Source organism: Talpa occidentalis, unplaced genomic scaffold (genome assembly GCF_014898055.3).
Source record: "Talpa occidentalis isolate TD23 unplaced genomic scaffold, MPIMG_talOcc4v2.1 talOcc4.14, whole genome shotgun sequence".
In the NCBI taxonomy this organism is placed as follows: domain Eukaryota; kingdom Metazoa; phylum Chordata; class Mammalia; order Eulipotyphla; family Talpidae; genus Talpa; species Talpa occidentalis.
The window spans coordinates 85,987,879-86,010,414 of record NW_023601433.1 but is presented as its reverse complement, the minus strand read 5'-3'; the positions used below and the strand labels follow the sequence as shown (position 1 = coordinate 86,010,414).

Sequence of the window (22,536 nt, the reverse complement as noted above, 5' to 3'; positions counted from 1 at the left end):
CCGGGAGGCCTGGGAAAGGCTTTTTAAATGACATTAATTGCATTTTTAATAATTTAAATGTGTATTTGCTAATTTTAATTGGAGCAAAATAGGGTGTTCCTGGGTTATCTCCTTAACCTTGAGCAGTGCAGGTAAACTCCTTGTCATAACCTTCAAGACAGAGAAACAAGTAAAACTGCCACAATTCATAAATTTAGTGGGAAATAATCCTGCAGAAAAAGTAGTTTCAAATTTCACCATAGTTAAATAGCAATAGTGCTCAGAATTTTTTTTTTAAGGATTGATTTATTTGTGCATACAAGAAATGGGGTACAGGCCAGAGGTGCAGGGGTTATGAGGATTCATCAGAGACAGAGTGGGGAACAGAACAGGCAAACTGACTGACTAACTGAAATACACTGTTGAGGGGAGTAATTGGTGAGACAGTAGAGGTCTGCTGCACCATGCAATGTTTCTAAAATCCCTGGCAGAGCCGGGGATCGAACTCATGCTGCAAAGGCTGTGGATAGTTTCACAGTGCTGTGCTTTACCCCTTGTCCACCAGTAAGGCCCAATAATTTAGTCTTTCTACAATATTAGTGATGTTGAAACTTAATTTGAAGGACCTTTTAGCAGTGACAAATTAGACTTAAATATTCTAGTATTTCTGTTAAGTATAAGGTGGTGCATATCTCCTTTTTTTTTCCCCCAAAGATTTGTGTATACAAGAACTGGGTACAGGCCAGAGGTGTGGGGGGTGAGAGGACTCTGACCAGAGACAGAGTGGGAACAGAACAGGCAGACTGACTGAAATACACTGTTGAGAGGAGCAGCGGGTGAGTCAGGAGAGGTCTGCCGCGCCATGTGGGTAGCTCCCTGGCCGGGGATCGAACTTGTGCTGCAGAGGCTGCAGATCACTTCATAGACGGTATCTAAAACCCTTGCACCACCAGGGAGGCCCTTCTCTTTGACTTGTAATTGCTTATTCTCCAAAAAAGGGACAAATTTGGCACATAGGTTTTTTTTTCTTGTTTTAAATCCCTAAAGTAACTTTCCTGTAGCTTTTTTTTTTTTTTTTAACGCAACATGACTTATTTTGAGTCTACTTTCATTTTGAAATTAGAAAGAATAGCTGCATGACTAAGTGTTGATAATGCTCATATATGATATGGTAAGTATGGTATGTGGTAGTGCTCTGATGTGATTATAACATTTAAATTAGAGAGCGATTTCTTAGAACTTGATTATCTTAAATTCATCACTCATAGCTTCTGTGTGTACCAAAACACGATCCTAAACATTTGACATATAATTTGTAAATTCTCACCAACCTTAATGAGAGGTAATATTGGTGTCATTGCTTTGTAGGCAGTGAGATTGTGTGTAGTGTAGCTTAACCACAGTCACATAGCTCCTGCGTCGAAAGCCCTGGATTGGACGTAGGCGGTTGAGCCCCCCAGGCCATTACCTTCCATGTGAGACAGGATTTGTGTAAATGGCAATTCGTGACTGGAGTGAGGGCTGTTCTATAGTGTCCTGGGAATAGCCGGTTCTCTTTCTGCTTCTCCCAGTGTGACTGTATTCCTTTACCCTTGGGAGGGTGCTCTTCTTTTCATTTGTAATACAGAATCATAAGGGTCCTAGTGTGTATCACTGTAAGATGTAAATTGCGTACTACAAATGTCAGTGTGTGTGTGTGGGGGGGGGGTGTTAAGTTTAGATGAGGACGCTAAATTTTGATTCCTCCAAAAACTTGCAGTGGCAAGCATCTGTTTATTACTTTTTCCTCTTTTCTTTTTTACAGGAAAGAAATGCTGAAAATGCCATTGAAGCTCTTAAGGAGTATGAGCCTGAAATGGGCAAAGTGTATCGACAGGACAGAAAGAGTGTACAGCGAATTAAGGCTAAAGACATAGTTCCTGGGGATATTGTAGAAATTGCTGGTGAGTTGGGTTTGTGGCTTTGGTTGTAGTCTACATTGTTTATCTGACTGTGGTCCTCTTCTCGAGGTTCATAATTATTTTTTTAAAAACTGCTTATATGTATCGTTATATTAACAAATTTTTATACCATCTAGACAGATGTGAGGTTTTTCTGTAAAAATTATTTCAAAGTGTTTTGGCACTTCCATTCATATTGTTAAAAGATGTTTTGTTTTTAAACTGGCTGTTTTAAATTATTGTACCTGTGAACTTTCAGAACGGTAGGAATAGTGAGATAAGGAACTTCATCTTGGTTTGACATTTTGTGGTAGTGAGCAGTTGGTTGGAATACTGGTTAATGACGATGCAGTTTTTTGTTTCCGTTCTTGGCACAAATGTTATGTCATACTTGTAGCTGTCTAGATAATGCTGAGCCAGGGGTCTTGAGCCTGAGCTCTGTGGGTGGACTTCAAGTGTTCGTAAGTCTATGGCAAGATCTAGAGGTTTCTCAGATCTCATAGGTCTGTCTCACGGCTACATGGTGCCTTGTTTCCCCGCAGCCCAGAACACCCTGGAGCCAGTCAGAACAGTACAGTCTGTTGTTTTTTTGCTGTAGTCATTACATTGGATTATTCAACTCATGGCTTTTCACATTCCCCTGAGCTCAGAATATTTCTTACATGGTTTCTTTTTAGGAATTTTCTCCTAGTAATGCTTTCACACAGACTTGCGGGGATGGCATGCTTTATCTTTGTCTTTAGCTCATTTTAAGGAAGAGTATTCCAAGAGCTACATTTCTTGGCTTGTGCCCTGTCGTTGTGGCTTCTGAAAGGAGATTGCCTTGTCATAAGTGCGCTCTTCGTCCTAATTTTTGTCATTCATTAGAAAAAGAATAGTGCTGTGTGTATACTAATACAGTGATATTACTCAGGCCTGCAAAATGTACGGCCTAACCTGACAGCTCACCTAAAATAGTGTTAACAACACATGTCAAAATGAAGTGTTTGGGCTATTGGAGTTTTCTTTATTTTGACATAATCTCAGGTTAAATGTGGCAAAATGAGCAAGTGAATTCTCATAACCTTTATCCAGATTCCCCAAATATTAACATTTTCTCAAATGGGCATTGTCCTCTTTTTAGTCTATATAACTATGCATTCATGTTTTTGTCTGAACTGCTTGAGAATAAGTTGGTGCACAATGCCCTGTTACTCCTAAATACTTTAGTATTTATTTTATTGAGGACATTCTCTTACATAACTCCAGTGTAATTATCAAAACCAGGAAATTGATACAATGCTGTTATGTAGAGACATTATTCCATTTTACCATTTGTCACAGTGGCTTACATAACAACAAAAAAATAGGAGTTAGGGATGGAATTCTGGCAGTGATGTAGAAAATAGGTCAGACTGGAGAATGCTACAGCCAGGGAGGCTATTTTAATATGCTAGGCAAGAGATAATCAGGGCAGTAGCGTTAAGAATAATGAGAAAAGATCTGAGGAGTTAATGAACAGTGGCTCCTAAGCAGGGGTGCACATGCCAGTCATCTGAGGTGACTCTTTAAAAAAGGTTTTTGCCAGTTTTCCACCCCAAAAAGCCATGTCCTAGTAAGACTCTGACTTTGTTGTCCTTCAGTCTGTTCTTCACATGGCAGCAGACTGCTTTCCTAACGGTCACATTGTTTTTCCACCTGCTAAAAAACCCTTTATTGGCTTCCTCACTGCATCTGAAATAAGAAATTCTTTCTTTGACCCAAAAGACCTCATATTGTGTAACTCCTTGCTTCTAAGATTTCCTCTTCCACCACACAATATGCTCCAGCCATCCATGTTGCTTTTTTCAGTTTTCAATACCACTTTCCTCACTTTCATTTGAAGGAAAGGCAAATTTTATGTAATTTATTAATTTGCCTATGCACACACATCAGAGGCAGAAAATTGTGGTTATGACCTTGATCTGCTTGACTGACTTCTTGCCCATTCTGAAATTCCGTGTGTAGTGTCCTGTCATGTGCTGCAGTTGATAGTTTTCTGGGAAAGAAAAATGATAGTATATGACTTAAAGATTTCCAGTTTATGGGGTATTCCTTCTTTTCACATGGTAAATATATATGTACAGATATGTAGAAATACACACATAAACAGCCATTTTGGCCACTAAGTTTCTGACACTAAGTACATTCACATTGCTGTACAACCATTATCATCACCTTAGGAATTTCTACGTATTAAGTCATGTCATCTGGAAACAGATGTTTCTCTATCTTTCCATCTTGGGTGCCTTTCTTGCTTCTTGTCTAATTGTTCTGGTTAGAACCCTCCAGTACAATGTTGAGTAGAAGTGGCAAGAGGACTTCTCCTGTCTTGTTCTCCCATCTTGATCACAAAGTACGGTGCTAACTGTGGGTTTTGTAGATGCATGTTCTAAAAAGCCTGGTCACAAGTTCATTGTCATATGTTCTTGTTTGGCCTGTTTTAGTGACTTCTCATGGTGGTTATATATTATATTGATATTAGAAATGATAGTTGTGGTAGCCTCCCAGGTGGTGCAGGGTGTTTAGCTTCAGTACTATGAAGCTATCTGCAGCTACTGCAGCATGAGTTCTACCTCCGGCCAGGGAGCTGACCCACAGGGTGCAGCAGACCTCTTCTGCCTCACCCACTGCTCCCCTCAGCAGTGTATTTTAGTAGATCTGCCTGTTCCTGTTCCCCACTCTATCTCTGGTGAATCCTCTCACCCCCCGCATCTCTGGCCTGTACCCCAGTTCTTGTATGCATAAATAAATAAATCTTTTTTAAAAAAGAAATGATAGCTGTGCTGGATTATTAGAGCCACTGGGTCATGAATTAGGAACACTAATCCTGAGGCATTTTACAGTGAAGAATATGGGCCTTTTGGAAAAACATACTGCGTCTACTTAACCGGCCCAGATAAATAAGTACTTATTAAAACTATACTTGTTGACACTTTTTAACTTCCACCTTTATTTGGATTAGAAATCAGTTGGGGGGCCTCCCCGGTGGTGCAGCGGTAGAGCGCTGGGTTGCGAAGCTGCCCGCGGCCTCTGCGGCAGCCGGTTCAATCCCCGGCTGCTCCCCGGCCACCGGAGGAGGGTCCCACATGGCGCGCAGACCTCTCCTGCCGCCCGCTGCTCCCCTCAGCAGTGTCCTTCGGTCCTTCTGCCTGCTCTGCTCCCCGCTCTGGCTCTGGTGAATTCTCTCACCCTCCCGCGCTTCTGACTGTACCCAGTGCATGTATAAACAAAACAAACAAACAAACAAATAAATAAATAAAACATGCCTCTATTTAAAAAAAAAAAAAAAGAAATCAGTTGGACCCTGCATTTGCCCCAACAAATCAGTTCTGTGAAACTAGAATTGAAATTCATTTCTAGAGGTAGATCTAAAATTTCCCTTGTCAACAGAAGTCTAGTACTAGCCTGAAGGAATAAATGGTATGAATTGTGATTTTGGACTTGGTAACACATACACTTAGGAAATTGAGTGTGAAGAAGAGGGCCTTTCTGTTTAGTTGAAAAACAGGAGAATATTGTGAACTATTTTGAGGATGAAAGCAAGTACAGGGTTGTTCTTTCGCTACTTGCAAAAAGAAACAGACCTTTTTGTAGTCATTGTTGGGTGTAAGGATTATCACGTTCTCTTTGCTAACTTTTCCTGGAAGACTTCTGATAGATGTGTCTGCTACACTGGACTGGGTGTTTTTCTGAGGGGGAGGTTAGGGAAATTAAATTTTGGACGTTGCTATGCCAGCTAACTTTCCCAGGGGATATTGTGTAAGCTTGCATAGCAAATGCTTATGTAAACCTCAGAAATATACAGGAGCCAAATAAAATGGATTTGGCTAGTAAAAATATGGGAATGTTTACATGTTGTTCATCTTCTGAAATCACTGTAATGTCGTATTACCTTAATCCAGGGAAATATTTTTCTGGGTAGATGGAAACCCAGAGTAGAGAATTGGGTATCGTTTTATGAGAGATGAATGAACATCAGTGTTTCAAAGCTTTCTGAATTGCCTGCTGATATATATTTTTTAAAGATTATTTATGCATATAAGAGCCTGGGGTACAGGACAGAGGTGGGTGGGGGGAGAGGATTCACCAGAGACAGAGTGGGGAACAGAACAGGCAGATTGACTGAAACACACTGCTGAGGGAAGCAGCAGGCGAGACAGGAGAGGTTTGCTGTGCCATGTGGGTCACCTCCCTGGCCGGGGATTGAACTCATATGCTGCAGCATAGTGCTGACGCTTAACCCCTTGCGCCACCAGGGAGGCCCCCACCTGCTGATATTATAAAAGTGAATCAAGCTGTGATAACCATAAAAGTCTTAATGTTAGAATTTGGGGGGGGTTCAGTATATGGGGAGTGGGGTTATTTACCTCAAAAGGCCACTTTTTTTTTTTTTTTTTTTTTTTTTTTTATAGAGGCATGTTTTTATTTATTTATTTATTTGTTCGTTTGTTTCGTTTATACATGCACTGGGTACAGTCAGAAGCGCGGGAGGGTGAGAGAATTCACCAGAGCCAGAGCGGGGAGCACAACAGGCAGAAGGGCCGAAGTACACTGCTGAGGGGAGCAGCGGGTGGCAGGAGAGGTCTGCAGCCATGTGGGACCCTCCTCCGGTGGCCGGGGAGCAGCCGGGGATCGAACCGGCGCCGCAGAGGCTGCGGGCAGCTTCGCAACCCAGCGCTCAACCGCTGCGCCACTGGGGAGGCCCCAAAAGGCCACTGTTTTCAAGATTGTTTAAAACAAACTTCTTGTCTCTTGGTAACCCATAGTTGGTGAATCGCACAAGGACATAAATATCCTCAGATGACTTCTGTTGTGAAGTGTACTCTGGGGCAAATAATTTTAAGATTATGTAAGTGATAGAAATGACACAATCTTTTAAGATTTTTTTTTTTTTTTTTTTTTTTTGCATAGAACTGGGGTGAAGTCCAGAGGTGTGGGGGGTGAGAGGATTCACCAGAGACAATGGGGAATGGAACAGGCAGATTGACTAAAATACACTGCTTGAGGGGAGCAGCGGGAGAGACAAGAGAGGTCTGCTGCGCCCTGTGGGTCAGCTCCCTGGCTGGGGATACAGCTCGTGCTGCAGTGGCTTCAGATAGCTTCATAGTACTGCGTCTTAACCCCCTGCATCACCAGGGAGGCCCCTAATAAAAGAATTTTGAAAAATAAAGCACTCAGAAGAACATAGGATTAAGAGTATAGGGAAACATCAGGAGTTAATGAAGCATACATCTGTAGGAAAATTGTGCTTGTGAGAGTCTGTGCACCAAAAGTAGTCTGAGCGCTCAGACATTCAGCACTGGAGTAGGAAAAACCAGACCACCCAGCTAGCCAAGAAACGCGGGACTGGTACATCTTTTGTTTTCAGCATTTATAGCTGGCTGTGATCAAACAGGTTAACTTGCTGTGCTTTATTTTCCTCATCTGTAAATTGGGAATGAAGGTACTCACAGCTGCCTTAGAATTGTGAAGATTAAGACTTAGTAACCCATAAGCCCTTACAGCCATGCCTGGTATAGCATCAGCAGTCTCCTGTTTTTAGCAACTGTCAGGGCAGTTGTTGGAGAGTGTATACAGCTGAAAAAGGCGGCCTGCAATTTCATTCTAACAAAGTTGTAGTGTTCTGCCCAGAGAAAGGTCTAGAGGATAAATACTGTTGCAGCTCCATGTGTTTGTTGGAGAGGGATGGGTTTTCACCTTCTAAAAGAACACTTGAAAGAAACCTGTCCAAGCGGGCATGCTAGACCCTGGACACTGACCTGTGTCGTGAAGGGTGGGCTGTCCGTGCGGCACAGAAGGAATGGCTGCCTCGCCAGCTATGTCATTTTTAGTCAGTTTATTTTAAAATACCCTTTGAAGGGCTGAGATACACATGTCTGTTCTATATGTTAGGTTTTTTACTTTGGAGTCTGATTCCCTTTCTGTGATGACTTAATAGTTGACGCTACATTGATTTCCCTTTTAGAACTGGAGGGGAAAGTAAACTAAAACTGAGACTTTGTACCTTGTCCAAGATAATGTGGCAGTGCAGCATAGAGCTGGGGCTAGACTGTTAGCTGTGTGGTGTGTCCTGGAATGTTTTATTTCCACGTCAGTCTTAGCTCTTTCATTGTTCATGTAATTATTTTTAATGCTTGACCATCTCGGTGGCTCTTTTCAGTGCCCAGACTTGAATGTGCTTACATCAGGTGGAGTCGGGTTAATATTCTGGATGCTTTTGCTCTTGGCTGTTACAGCCTTGTTTGGTCCCCTCGATCACCCTGCCAGCTAGAGCCCCAAAGTCTGTTTCACAGGTGCTCTGTCCCCTGCCCCTGTCTCTGACCCTCTGGTATACATGCGTCCAAACGGAGAAGCTATTAAATTCGTTGACTCCAGCCTGCCTAAAGTCTCTCGATCCTGATATTTTCATTGGTTCTGTGATAGCCTTCAACTTGATAATTCCATGTCTCTAAGGCTTGTTTATTAAAGAAAGTACTATGTGCACAGGCTCCATCCTGATGCCTCTACGTGCTGCGTGGCATGTACTACCGCTGCCACTAAAGCTTTTGGCTTTAGTGTGATGTTGGGGAAGACAGGACAGCTCTGGGCATGTGGTCAGTAAGGGAAACCAGCCTAGAGGGGATTCAAGGAAAGTTCTGTTGTTCGGGAGCCTTGGGAGTGGGGAGGCATGTGAAGATTCAGATAGAACTCTAAGGAGCTGAAGGCTTTCTGTATTGGAGCTTAGAGGCAGGGCTGGGAGAGGGAAAGAAGTAAGCAGAGCTGGGTGGTGGAAGGTATGCATGACCTTGGTGAAGACGCTGAACTGTATCTCAAGTATAGGAGGAGATGCTACAAAGTCTAAACGTGAGAGTGATAATTACATTTGCATCTTTGAAAGTTGTCTCATCATAGATGATTCTCCCTTTCCCCCCCATAGTATATGTCACAGTTTGTAGTGTTCTTCCTCCTTCACCCTGAGGCCTACAGATAATTTTTTTTTAAAGATTTATTTATGCATCCAAGAGCTGGGGCACAGGCCAGAGGTGTGGGAGATGAGAGGATTTACCAGAGACAGCGGGGGGAACAGAACAGACAGATTGACTGAAATACACTGTTGAGGGGAGCAGCAGGCAAAACAGGAGAGGTCTGCTGCGCCATATGTTTAGCTCCCTGGCCAGGGATCGAACTCTTGCTGCAGAGGCTGCAGACAGCTTCATAGTGCTGTGCTTAAGCCCTTGCACCACCAGGAAGGCCCTCTACAGATATTTTTATGTAGGCAAGTCAGGCTTCTCAAGTGAAGAATTTCATTCATTTCGCCTGACTACAAAATTTATGACTCAAATTAGAAACAGTGAAAATGTTTGAGTCATAGTTAAATGTTTAAGTAATTTAGGTTAATTAATTCTATTATGGCATGCTTTCTCTTAGGAAAATACTAAACAATAGTGGTATTTAGAAGGTAATTTCTAATCTTTATACAGTTTTATATATACAGTTTTTCTCAGAAAAGAGTTGACTAGCTCTGGAATTTGCCACAATAAATAAGTTTTTTTCCCTTACATATAACTAATTCATATAAAAGTCTTTTCTGGGTAGTACTGATTATTTTTTTAAAAAAGATTTTATTTATTTATTTATTTATTTATACATGCACTGGGTACAGTCAGAAGCGCGGGAGGGTGAGAGAATTCACCAGAGCGGGGAGCAGAACAGGCAGACTGACGGAATACACTGCTGAGGGGGGCAGCGGGCATCAGGAGAGGTCTGCACGCCATGTGGGACCCTCACCCAGTGGCCGGGGATCGAACCGGCGCTGCAGAGGCTGCAGGCAGCTTCGCAACCCAGCGCTCAACCGCTGCGCCACTGGGGAGGCCCAGGGTAGTACTGATTTTAACCCACTATCAACTGTCAATATTTATTTTTGACATAATGATGTAAATTGTCTTAAATATCATGGCTTATGAATACTCCCCAGTTATAACGTAAAGAGAGCTTGTGTTCAGTTTTAAAATGTGGCAGAGTGGGCCTCCCGGTGGCACAGCGGGTTGAGCACAGTGCTGTGAAGCTGTCCGCAGCACGGGTTCCATTCCCAGCTGGCCAAGGAGAAACCCACATGGCTTGGCAGACTTCTCCTGCCTCTCCCGCTGCTCCCCTCAGCAGTGTATTTCATCAGTTTGCCTGTTCTGTTCCCCGCTCTGTCTCTGGTGAATCTGCTCATCCTCCACACCTCTGGCCTGTACCCCAGTCTTGTATGCATAAATAAATCTTAAAAAAAACAAAATAAAAGGTGGCAGAGCAGTCATTTCCTTTAACTCACTTTTATTTGCATTTCGGTAACCTAGCTAAAGGGTACATTGGGGATTTTGTTCAGAGTGGAAATTTCTATTGTGGTAGTAGGTTAAAAGCTTTGGACTTAGAGCCAAGAACTGAACTTAAAAAATGTCAAATCTTAAAACAAAAGGAAGGTAGGTTTTTTTTTTAAGATTATTTATTTATTTATACAAGCACTGGGTACAGTCAGAAGCGCGGGAGGGTGAGAGAATTCACCAGAGCAGGGAACAGAACAGGCAGACTGACGAAATACTTTGCTGAGGGGAGCAGCGGGAGCAGCAGGAGGGGTCTGTGCGCATGTGGGACCCTTGCCAGCCGACCAGGGATCAAACTGGCACTGCGGAGGCTGTGGGCAGCTTCGCAGCCCAGGGCTTAACAGCTGCGCCACTGGGGAGGCCTGGAAGGTAGTTTATAAGAGAGTTTATTCTTTTATTATACTACCTGAACCAAAAAGACAGAGGAAGAAAAAATTGCAGAGCCATCCCCTTGGCAAGAGTAAGAATTTTCCACTACCACTTGCCCTGAGGGCATGGATGTGCCTGTCAGGGAACTGTTACTGGAGTAGTGCTGCCGGCTCCTCGTGTACCAGGCCCTGTCTGAGACACAGGAGCCTGCAAAGGAAGGAAAATCCTATTTCAGTAGGAAAAGTGTTTGTCAAGTATTTTCCTGGCTCTTTTACTTCTTCAGAGAACCTGCTTTTTAGTAGTCAATCGTAAACTGATTTACCAGCAACACGAAGCAAAAGTCACCCTGCCAGTTAGGATGTCTTTACTTCATTGCGCTTCCTCCATTGCGCTTCCTCCGGCAAAACTTGTTTTGTTTTTTTTGTTTTTTTTTAAAGAGTCCGGGAGATGTTTTATTCACTTGAAAATGTATACTGAACGACTGGGTATCGGTAAATCTGTGCAAAAGTTTTTGATGTTTTCCAAATGGAAGAATTTTTTTTTTGTTTGATTTTTTTTTTTTCCCTAGTATACATTTTTTGCATCATTTTTCATTTTTGCACAATGTATGCATTTTCATCTTGGTTAGTTCCCATACAATTCCCACCCCCCCTTGTTTTGATCCTACTCCCGCCTCACTCCCCTGTAGTGTGTCTCTGGTTTATAGTTGCTGACTGTTCTTACTACCGAGCCTCAGTTTCTTGTCTGAAATGAAGACGTGGCCTGGTCAAGATGGAAATAAATGTCTCAGGGTTGTCTTGGCCTACAGCTGTCATACTTAGCACAACTAACAAACCCTCCTCAGGGTAATTGACCCATTTTATTGCTTTTGGCTTTTTCTTGCATTGACCTTTTAGTGTATATGAAGATCTTTTTAAAATAAGGATTCCTGGACCCCACAGCAAATGCATTGAATCACACTCTTTAGGATATTGTATAAGGCTGCACAGTGCATAGTATTGATCCCAACTAATAGCTAATATATTGACTGCTACCCAGCAAAGAAATTTAACCTTGGTATTGATTTCCTCAAATATGTTTCCATTAATTTCAGACCCTCTGAATTTCCACTGAAACACAAAATAAATGTGAAGATGCTACCTTTGCTACCTAATGTAGTTTTTCCTCAATCTGAGTATTAGATTTGCTGGCCTTAAACGTGGCAGGCATGTGAGAGCATGAGGGTAGAGTTCATATATGAACTATTTATTTATTTATGCATTTTTAAAAAGATTTATTTATTTGTTTGTTTGTTTGTTTGTTTATTTATACAAGCACTGGGTACAGTCAGAAGCACGGGAGGGTGAGAGAATTCACCAGAGCCAGAGCAGGGACCAGAGCAGGCAGAAGGACTGAAGTACACTGCTGAGGGGAGCAGCGGCGGCAGGAGAGGTCTGCGCACCATGTGGGACCCTCACCCGGTGGCCGGGGAGCAGCTGGGGATCCAACTGGCACTGCCGAGGCTGCGGGCAGCTTCGCAACCCAGCGTTCAACCGCTGCGCCACTGGGGAGGCCCCATATATGAACTATTTAAATAGAAGACACAACTGTCAGTGTACATGAAATGTTCTATTCTTAGGTTGCTGATGTATGTTCTCTGTTATGTTGCAGAATTGTGATAATGCTTGAAGGTTGTGAGTGCCTCTGCCTCAGGTTAGACAGAAGTGTTCTGCTCTGTGGGATTGTGGCATCAGTTGCCTGAGACAGTAGAGGAACTTTTCCCAAGTAAACTTGTCATCGTTGAGCTTGTATTCTTTTCATGTTCCACTGTACACAGGATTGAATTATGACAAACAAATAATAGTTTTTTTTTTTTAAAGTCATTCTTTAATTTTCATATTGGTGAGGCATTTTAGCTGTTGAAGGCCACTAAAATTTAGGATATAGTTACTTTTATTGTGTGAGCAGAATTCTATTAAAAAGAAAGGTTCTAGTTCATTCAGTTTGAATATTGCTGTCCATTGCATAAGCATTTCCAGTAGGAGTTACACCTTTGCTTAATGTGTCCCTGCAGTCAGAAGCAGTGAGGATCTCTGTCTCTGGAGATTATATATTGACAGTCTCGTTCTTTGCTACCCGGTGACTGCATTTCTCTCAGTCTATGGGGTTGTTTCATGAACATAAAGGTTTAAAAAAGCAAAGTCTACTTTCCCTGATTTTAAAAACTCTGAAGAGGGCCTCCCCGGTGGCGCAGCGGTTGAGCGCTGGGTTGCAAAGCTGCCTGCGGCCTCTGCGGCGCCGGTTCGATCCCCAGCTGCTCCCCGGCCACCGGAGGAGGGTCCCACATGGCGCGCAGACCTCTCCTGCCGCCCGCTGCTCCCCTCAGCAGTGTACTTCGGTCCTTCTGCCTGCTCTGTTCTCTGCTCTGGCTCTGGTGAATTCTCTCACCCTCCCGCGCTTCTGACTGTACCCAGTGCATGTATAAACAAAAACAAACAAATAAAGAAAGAAAGAAAGAAAACATGCCTCTATATAAAAAAAAAAAAAAAAAAAAACAAAACTCTGAAGAACAGAAAAATCAGAACTAAAGATTTAACCAACGAAATAAATATTTCTCAGACAGAATGCCTATTTTGCCACTTCATATATAACCAATTCAGTATGGAAAATGAAAATTTGACTTAATACTGTGAGCATTTTAGGAGAGAATGTAGTTATTCTAGTTTTTAGATCACCTTGTATAAGACTTTTGAAATCACCTTAGTTGGCTTTCAGAAATTCAGGAACAGCTGTTGTACATTTTCTTTAAGTGGCCAGTCACTTTGGTGTTGGCACTGGTGTCATGCCTGCTGTGTTTGAGTGCATGTGAAACACTGACTTTAGCTCCCGGGCTTGCGCTGTGGCCTTTACTTCATAAACATCAAGGAAAGGGGCTAAGATGTGGGTGGGTCCTTTCGGTGCTAGTAGAGACAGAGACTCTTTAGCCTAAAAAAAGAGAACTCAGCTGACTTAAGGATCTCCTAGCGGTTATGTAAGAGGTTTTTTCATTTATTTGATAATTCTGATTTCAAAAGGTTCCAAAGGGTACAAGGTGAAAAGTCTCCCTCCGCCTTTTCTATCGGAGTGACCAGCTTGTGGCATCTTTCCTGAGGCATGTCCTTACACCAATAACTCATCTTTCATGTTTCTGTTTAACACAGTGTATCTTAAAGGAAATAGTCACTTGATTGTGAACATAGTTGCCTCATCTTTCTCCAAGTATTTTTTGTAAAAAAAATTTTTTTTACTATTCAGTAACATATACAGAGTTGTCACAAAACCTGGGTGCATGGGCAGTTATTGATACTAAGTGGGCTGCGAATATTACATGGTGTGTTAACTTGTGTTCAGTTTGTCCTTGTTAGCTGTGCACTGACAGTTTAAAGAATTTTCACTGAACTCTGCTCCTGTTGAGTTGTCTCTAGTAATTTTTATCTGATTTTTTTACATTTATTAAAACTAGTTTCTAGACTTTATAGTCACTGTATAAAAATTGCTTTCTGTACTTCTTTGCAAAGTTTGTACATTTTCTCATCTCTTGTTCTTATCAGTTGGGTAATTTTAAAAGTAGTGTCTCGTGTAGTTTTACTTTCCATTGTCTGAGAGAGTAGTTGAGCATTTATTACATATTTGACCTGTATACAGGTTTTCTTTTAGAAAATTGTGTTTATTTGGAGGCAGATTCATCTTTATGCAACATTGTTGCAAACATTGCTTTAGTTGCCTTTTTTTTTCTCCCCAATTAGTTGGTGACAAAGTTCCTGCTGATATAAGATTAACTTCCATCAAATCCACTACTCTAAGAGTTGACCAGTCCATTCTCACAGGTAAATATTGTGTATTGGAAGTGACATTTTGCTTTTGGTCTCAAATCCCATGCTCATGGAGTTAGCTCTTGCCCACTTATTCTTTTCTATCCTGTTAAATCTTAATTGTTACCAAGATACTTATTTCCTTATGCTTTATCAATTTGGGTTTTTTTGTTTGTTTGTTTTTTGGTCAATATGAGGCTTAAAGGAATAATTTAAAAACAAAGCAGATTTGACCATGTCATAAGGTCTTTTAGTTTTATCAAAAATTAGTTTTGATTTAAAAATAATCACCATTGTTTTTAATTTTTAAGAAAGTTACAAATTCCTTCATTAATAGAGGTAGAAATCTTAAGGCCCAAGTGTTAACTTTTGTGGAACGTTAACTAATTTCTTGTTTAGTGTTCTTTTTCCTGGAAAGATAGGCTCCGAACTGTAATTTTTTTTTAATTAGAGAAATGCTAATCTGCTATCTCACACACTTTGCAATAATCCCATGTACAGTTAATAAACATTAGCGCCCCCCAAAATGAAGACTTTTACTAACCTAAGTTGCACACTTAGACTTGGAATTGCTTAGAACAATTTGTTTGATAAAGGCACAGTCTAAGGTGGAGGAATCTTGTTAGCTGGAAGGTAATCAGAAGATAATTTAAGTACAATACTAACCTGAATTAAATAGAGAGTAAATGTAAAACCCAAAGATTATCAAGAGATTTATCTGATTGTCAGTTTTGAAACCCAATTAATGCCATGGAAGTGGTGATGTGAGTGACCTGGGCTCTGTTTTTTGTTTCTTTATTAATAGCTTATCTACTAAAATTCCCATTATCAGCAACAACTTGAAAGCTGATAAAGACTTAAAATGGTGGGGTATTGATTGGGCTGTATGTATGAAATTCTCAGAAGTTGTGCCTACAGAAGTAATTACCATTTTAAAACTTTTCAGTTTCTTGAATTTTTTAAAATAACCATTCTATATAGTTTGAGGCTAGATTGAAGAACCAAATTACTTTGTCAAATATTGAGAGTCAAGTATGTTATGTTACCTGACGTTCAAGTTAACTAGAGCCATATTTCACATCACCCAGATTTATCCTGATTGTGTATTTCACAGGTGGTATTAAGGAAAGTTAAAACCATGTTTAGCAAGATATTGTTAAAAGTTTTAAAAAGTAGTTCTTTCACCATGTGATCTTTATAGTGCAGCTGCTGATCTTAAGGTTTGTTTCATTGAACTAAATCATCTGGCAAGAGTGTACAAGTATTTCTAAAACTGTATTTGTCGTCTTTGAAATACTATACAAAAGTAGGTTTCTTGGCAGATGATTAGTCATATATATAACTACATTTATCCATTAAAAGTAAATATACTGGGCCTCCCCGGTGGCGCAGCGCTTGAGCGTTGGGTTGCGAAGCTGCGCGCGGCCTCTGCGGCGCCGGTTCGATCCCCGGCTGCTCCCCGGCCACCGGAGGAGGGTCCCACATGGCGCGCAGACCTCTCCTGCCGCCCGCTGCTCCCCTCAGCAGTGTACTTCGGTCCTTCTGCCTGCTCTGCTCCCCGCTCTGGCTCTGGTGAATTCTCTCGCCCTCCCGCGCTTCTGACTGTACCCAGTGCATGTATAAACAAAACAAACAAAGAAACCAGCAAACAAATAAATAAAGCATGCCTCTATAAAAAAAAAAAAAAAAAAAAAAAGTAAATATACTTTTTTAAAAGCACTGAAATGTGTGTACATAGATAGACGTGTACAACAAATATATAAAAAACTTGTTCAGATTTTTAAAGTATAAAATGATACCTGAAAATAAATTAAATTTGAATAGTTACTATAGAAAATAAAGGTAATTGGGGTTTTACTTTAGAATTAAGCACATTTATTTATTTATTTATTTATTTTTAAAGTGTGTTGATTTTAATCCTGACAGTCTTTGCTCTGAAATTAGTTCTGTTACTAAATTTTACTAGAGCATCTCTTTTGAATGACTTGGGCCTTATGTCCTTCTTTCCTGAGAGTGGTGGAGGCGTGAGCGAGGATGAGGGTTCCCAGGCTCTGGTGTGGCGCACACAGCTCTAACCATCCCTTCTGTCTCACAACCGTGTAGGTGAATCTGTCTCTGTCATTAAGCACACTGACCCTGTCCCTGACCCACGTGCCGTCAACCAAGATAAGAAGAACATGCTCTTTTCCGTAAGCACTTCATCAAATCTGTTTTGATTTGGAGGCATTCTTAGAGTTGTAAGCCTGCAGCATTGTTGTTTGTTCTTTCGTCAGCAGTCAGATTTCAGAAAGTGTTATATTCCAAAGAATAATTGTACTTTGTGGTCAGTCTCAACTGTCCGAAAATAATAGTAATAGTGGAATGTGTGATCCTACGTATCTTTAGTTTCAATTTGCAAGTTTTTGAGAATTAAGAAAAATCAGGTCATACATTTTAAAACGACCTGTAAAGTGTTGTAGAAAAGGCTTAGCCTATAAAGGCTGTTTTCAAAATGATAATCTCTATATATTTCACGGTAAAATTGAGTGTGTTTAGTAAGAAGGCAGATGTGGCAGATCATTAATAGTTGGTGAGTCTGGTGGAAAGTAAAATGGAGATTCATTGTACTATTTCAGTTTTCCTGTTAACTTTTTTTTTTTTTTTTAATGAAGTTGGGAAATTTGTAGATTTTGCTTGTTTGGAAATTATTTATTAAGATTTATATAAGAGCTGACGTACAGGTCAGAGGCACAGGAGGGTGAGAGGATTCACCAGAGACAGAGCAGGGAACAGAACAGGCAGACTGAAGGCACTGCTGAGGGGAGCAGTGGGCAAGACAGGATAGGTCTGCCGTGCCATGTGGGACTCTCCCTGGCTGGCTGGGAATCGAACCTGCGTTGCAGAGGCTGCAGACAGCGTCACAGCGCTGCGCTTATTAACCCAGTGCGCCACTGGGGAGGCCCTTGTTTGGAACTTAAAGTGGTATTTCAAGTGGTAGGCTTTTGTGAGTTAGCGTGGGAGCTTACCCACCTATAATAAAGTACTCTGTAGAGCAGTTAGTTACAATGAAGAAATGAAGTTTGTGTTGTTGGGACACTAGGACTTAAAGTAGGCTGGGGAGAGAACTCACATTGGTTTCATAGATTTTTGAATGCTTGAGTTGGTCCAAGGTGGCCCATGGATTACTTGCTCTTTTTACGGGTGATGAGAGAGAGAGAGTGTGTGTGTGTGTGTGTGTGTGTGTGTGTGCGCGCGCGCGCGCGCGCGCATGTTGGAGGGGTGTCAATCTGTTGGGGCCAGAGGTAGAGAATGCTTGGGGTTGAGGGCTGCATGGCTTTTGAATTACTGGGAACACGGGTTCTAACACTGCTTCAGCCCCACGCTGGTCTGTGAGTCGGGCTCAAGTGTTGTGAAGAACTCTAGGTGGGTCAGTGTAGAGCTGCTCGGGGCTGAAAATCAGGGAGAGAGGTCCTGTGCTGCCTGTGTAAGGTGTTAATCATCAGAATTGTTGGATTGGGGTTGGTTGCCTAAATAGCAGCCGCAGGAAAGGCTGAGGAGCATGGATGCCCAGTGGAGTCTGTGCTTACTGTCAGAATTGGAGTTGGGTGTCGTGTTACTGTCGTGTTAACCGTTTCTCCCATGTTGTCTTAGGGCACCAACATTGCTGCTGGAAAAGCTATGGGAGTGGTGGTGGCAACGGGAGTTAACACTGAAATTGGCAAGATCCGGGATGAAATGGTGGCGACAGAACAGGAGAGAACACCCCTCCAGCAGAAACTGGATGAGTTTGGGGAACAGCTTTCCAAAGTCATCTCCCTTATTTGCATTGCCGTCTGGATCATAAACATCGGGCATTTCAATGACCCTGTCCACGGAGGCTCCTGGATCAGGGGCGCCATTTACTACTTTAAGATTGCAGTGGCCCTGGCTGTAGCTGCCATTCCTGAAGGCCTGCCTGCTGTCATCACCACCTGCTTGGCTCTCGGAACTCGCAGAATGGCAAAGAAAAATGCCATTGTTCGAAGCCTGCCGTCCGTGGAAACCCTTGGTTGCACTTCTGTTATCTGCTCAGACAAGACGGGTACGCTGACAACGAACCAGATGTCAGTCTGCAGGGTAAGTGGGGGTCATTTCAGAATCTTTCCTGGTAGGTTTATTCATTCTAAGAATATGCCCTTGTCCCTCGGAATCGTTGATTTAAAACTTAATACCTTTTCATGGGCTTAAACAGATTGGGTTGTAAGTGTAGTGTGAGTCGAAGATAATTTCTAATACGGTGAAGGAATTTTTTTTTAAAGATTTGTTTGTTTGTTTGTTGATTTATTTATACAAGCACTGGGTACAGTCAGAAATGCGGGAGGGTGAGAGAATTCACCAGAGCCAGAGGGGGGAACAGAACAGGCAGACTGACCAAATACACCGCTGAGGGGAGCAGCGAGCGCGGCAGAAAAGGTCTGTCACGCCATGTGGGACCCGCCATGTGGGACCCTCGCTGGCAGCTGGGGATCAAACCGGCATTGCAGAGGCTGTAGGCAGCTACCTTCACAGCCCAGCACTCAACCACTGCGCCACCAGGGGAGGCCCTGGTGAAGGAATTAATCATTTAAGTCCTGAAACTATTTCTTGAAATAAAGTCCGGCATGGCTGATGTGACTTGCAGTGGGGAAACAGCTGTAGGCTGACTGAAGTGTGGGGTAACTTTTCCCCCTTTTTCCCTGCTCCCCATCTTGACATGTGCAAATGAACAGTCAAGCTTCAGAGGAGGAATTTGTTCCTTAAGTTCTTTCATATAATTCAGTTTCCTGAGGTTTTATTTAAAACAGCTTTGGGGGGTGGGGTGTCAAAGGATAATTTCCCTAAAGGTGTATGACTCATACAGATCCGAGTGGACACATGTCAAAGATTCTCTTTGGCTCATGAATTAATGAAGGCAGTGGTAAGATGGAAAGACCAGTTACAAAAGCATTTTAAGGATGTGCTCAGTATGAGAACAGAATCACTATATGTGAGATGACAAAGGCTGGTTAATGTCCAGCAGGAGGGTAAAATTGTAGGTTATCTTCTGCAGCCTCACATTGTCTGAAGCCCTTCATTAACAGTAAATAGCACAGGGCAGCGGTGTTGGATTTTCTTGGAACACTAAACCTTTGCTGTTAAGTAATGCTTCCTGCGGCATTGTTAGGACGTGCACGCATCTTCTCAGCCTTACCTCAGCCTAGGTTTTGGATAATGGTTTTAGCGTTGGAAATTGTTTTTGTTTTAATACAGTAAAAACTTATAAATCTTTATTTTTCCAAATGTTAATTTACTATAATTTTTAGATACACATACTCCCAACTCTAACCCAAAGCTAGATTTGGAATGCGTGGACAGGTGTTTTGTCTTTTCAGTGGCTAGTTTGTCTTGGGCTTCACAAATAGATGCACTTGTCGTCTGAGCTGCCTCCCTTCTCATTCCTTGGCGCTTACAAAGGTTGGATGAATCCACGAAAAGTCTAGTTATGAATGGAAAGCTGGTTGTTTGAGAAAAGGAATTTCATGTTACCTGCTGAGTTTCCCTGAGAAAACTGCTTATGAATTCTGTTACATTCTTAGTTTAATGAAATTGTTTTGGTTCTTAAATTTTTCCCTTGTTTGATTTAAAATGTTTTCTTCTGTTAAAGAAACAGCCCGCTTCCTTGTGCTGTTCTACCTCAGTGACAGAAAGCTGATGCTAATCAGTATTCCACAGGAGGTTTCTTGCAGTGGTATTGCATAACTGCCCTTGACTTAGAGATATTTTCATCATGCAGTTCCTAAATGGTTTGCTTGCGTGCTATCTAAAGTGTCCTATTGTGTCAGATTTAGATGTTCTGATTGTCTCAGATTATTTTGTACCCTGGTATAGACCCTAAGATTTTTTCACCTTTTATGAAATGCTGTTAAAGAAATGGAATGGTGTCTACTACCAATAATGTCGACTTGCTTAATGCAGTTCATTTTTCACTTGTGAATTTAGGGAATCCCGTGTAATCCTGCTCAGTGGTAAGTGAGGAAGTGAAAGCCCTGAGACGTTACAGTGACGTGCTGGAGGAATCACACGACTTTTAATAAGAGAGAAGCTTGGATTTTCTTAGTGGTTAAACCTGATCCTGTCTCTCCCGTTTAATGATTGTGTAACATTAAGCACGTCCTTTTTAGCCTCACAGTTCTTTATTCTGTGTAATGTTAGACTCCTTTGGAAAGAACCTTTTGGCAACCTTTCTTTTTAAAAAAAGTTGTATCTGTTAAAAAAAAATTTAGGGGAATCAATGGTCTTGCTGCATTGGGACCATGGACATGACTCTTCCTTGTGTGACACGCCTTTCATCAGGCATAACCACAGTTTTAAATCCCATTATATATTTGTATTTTTTAAAAAGCCCATTTTTTTTTTTTAAGTTACTGTGTCTTACTCCGATTAATTCAGTTCCAAGGTTGCTTTAATTGGTAACTTTTGAAATAAGGCGTTTGGAATTTAGAAGTATTAGCTGCATGATAAGTCTTCTGAGCCCAAGAAGTCATTTTAAAATAAAGAAAAGCTGATGTTTTTACGGAGTATGAGTTGGAATGCTCTGAAAGGGTGTTTTAAAGCATTACAGGACTCTCTTTACTTGAGTTTAACATTCTTAGATTCCCGATTGCAGCAGTTTGGTCATATGCGCTCTCTCTCTCTCTCTCTCTCTCTCTCTCTCTCTCTCTCTGTGTGTGTGTGTTATTTTACTTGGAAACTTTATTTAATTTTAAAGATTTATTTATTTATTTACATAAGCACTGGGGTACAGGCCAGAGGTACGGGAGGGTGAAAGAATTCACCAGAGACAGAGCAAGTTGCAGAACAGGCAGAAGGACTGAAGGGACTGCTGAGAGGTGCAACGGGCAAGGCAGGAGAGGTCTGCCGTGCCATGTGGGTTGCTCCAGGGCCGGCGGCAGGAATCAAACTGGCACTGCAGAGGCTGCGGGCAGCTTCGCAGCCCAGTACTCAACTGCTGCACCATCAGGGGAGGCCCTATTTATTTTTTTAAAGATCTATTTATCCAGACAAGAACCGGGGTACAGGCCAGATTCGCGGGAGGGTGAGAGGATTCACCAGAGACAAAGTGGGGAACAGAACAGGCAGAGTGACGAAATATACTGCTGAGGGGAGCAGCGGGCATGACAGGAGAGGTCTGCCGTGCCATGTGGGACCCTCGCTGACCGGCCAGGATTGAACCGGTGCTGCAGAGGCTGTGGACAGCTTCACAGCACTGCTCTCAACTGCCTGCACCACCAGGGGAGGCCCAAGAAGCTTTTTTAAAAATATTTATGCATACAAGAGCTGGGGTATAGGCCAGATGTGTAAAGGGTGAGAGGATTCACCAGAGACAGTGGGGAACGGAACAGGCGGGTTGACTGAAGTACTCTGCTGAGGGGAGCAGCGGGAGACATGAGAAGTCTGCTGCACCATGTGGGTAGCTCCCTGGCCGGGGATTGAACTCGTGCTGCAGAGACGGCTGATAGCTTCACAGTGCTGTGCTCAGCCCCTTGCACCAGCAGGGAGGCCCTGTTCTAATTTTTTTAAAGAAGGTTTTTACAGTTTCAATTTGCAATGAAAACACATACCAAATTTTAAGACTTCCACGCTAGGTTTCTGAATTACAGTTGGAAAGCAAACCAAGGAAAAAACCCTCATCTTTAAGAAGCTCCCTTGTGTTGACTGTATTCTATGAGACTGAGAGTTCTTTCCTTGGCTGCTTCACCAGTTCCCTGAGCAGGGAGCAGCACTGCAGGCTCCTCCCTGTCTCTCTAGTCGCTCAGCTTCATAGAAAATGAGCTATTACCACAGGGAAGTAAGTGAGGAGCAGAGCAGCAGTTTGTCTTGTTTTACCTAGGGAATATTTATGGAGCTCTGAGATGTAAGTTTAATTTTTCCTAGACTTTTAGTCTTGGCTCTGAGACAGGACTACCTCGTGTCACTTTCTCAGCCAACCACTTTGAAATTTGGAATTCTGTACATTCTGAAGAATGCTGTTGCGTCTTTAGAACTGACTGGTCCAGAGTTGCTGTAACTCGGGTG

At 42.1% G+C, this 22,536-nt stretch overlaps 1 protein-coding gene across 2 annotated transcripts in view; it reads left to right on the top strand.

Moving 5' to 3' along the window:
- ATP2A2 (ATPase sarcoplasmic/endoplasmic reticulum Ca2+ transporting 2) overlaps nucleotides 1-22,536 on the top strand; it is a 50,119-nt gene that overhangs the window by 11,426 nt on the left and 16,157 nt on the right. For both annotated transcript variants that reach the window (XM_054695354.1, XM_037511191.2), the window contains exons 5-8: nucleotides 1,784-1,922; nucleotides 14,419-14,499; nucleotides 16,588-16,673; nucleotides 18,115-18,579. In XM_054695354.1, the coding sequence (XP_054551329.1) occupies nucleotides 1,835-1,922; nucleotides 14,419-14,499; nucleotides 16,588-16,673; nucleotides 18,115-18,579 (720 nt within the window). In that variant the 5' untranslated portion in view covers nucleotides 1,784-1,834. The remainder of the gene's footprint in view (nucleotides 1-1,783; nucleotides 1,923-14,418; nucleotides 14,500-16,587; nucleotides 16,674-18,114; nucleotides 18,580-22,536) is intronic.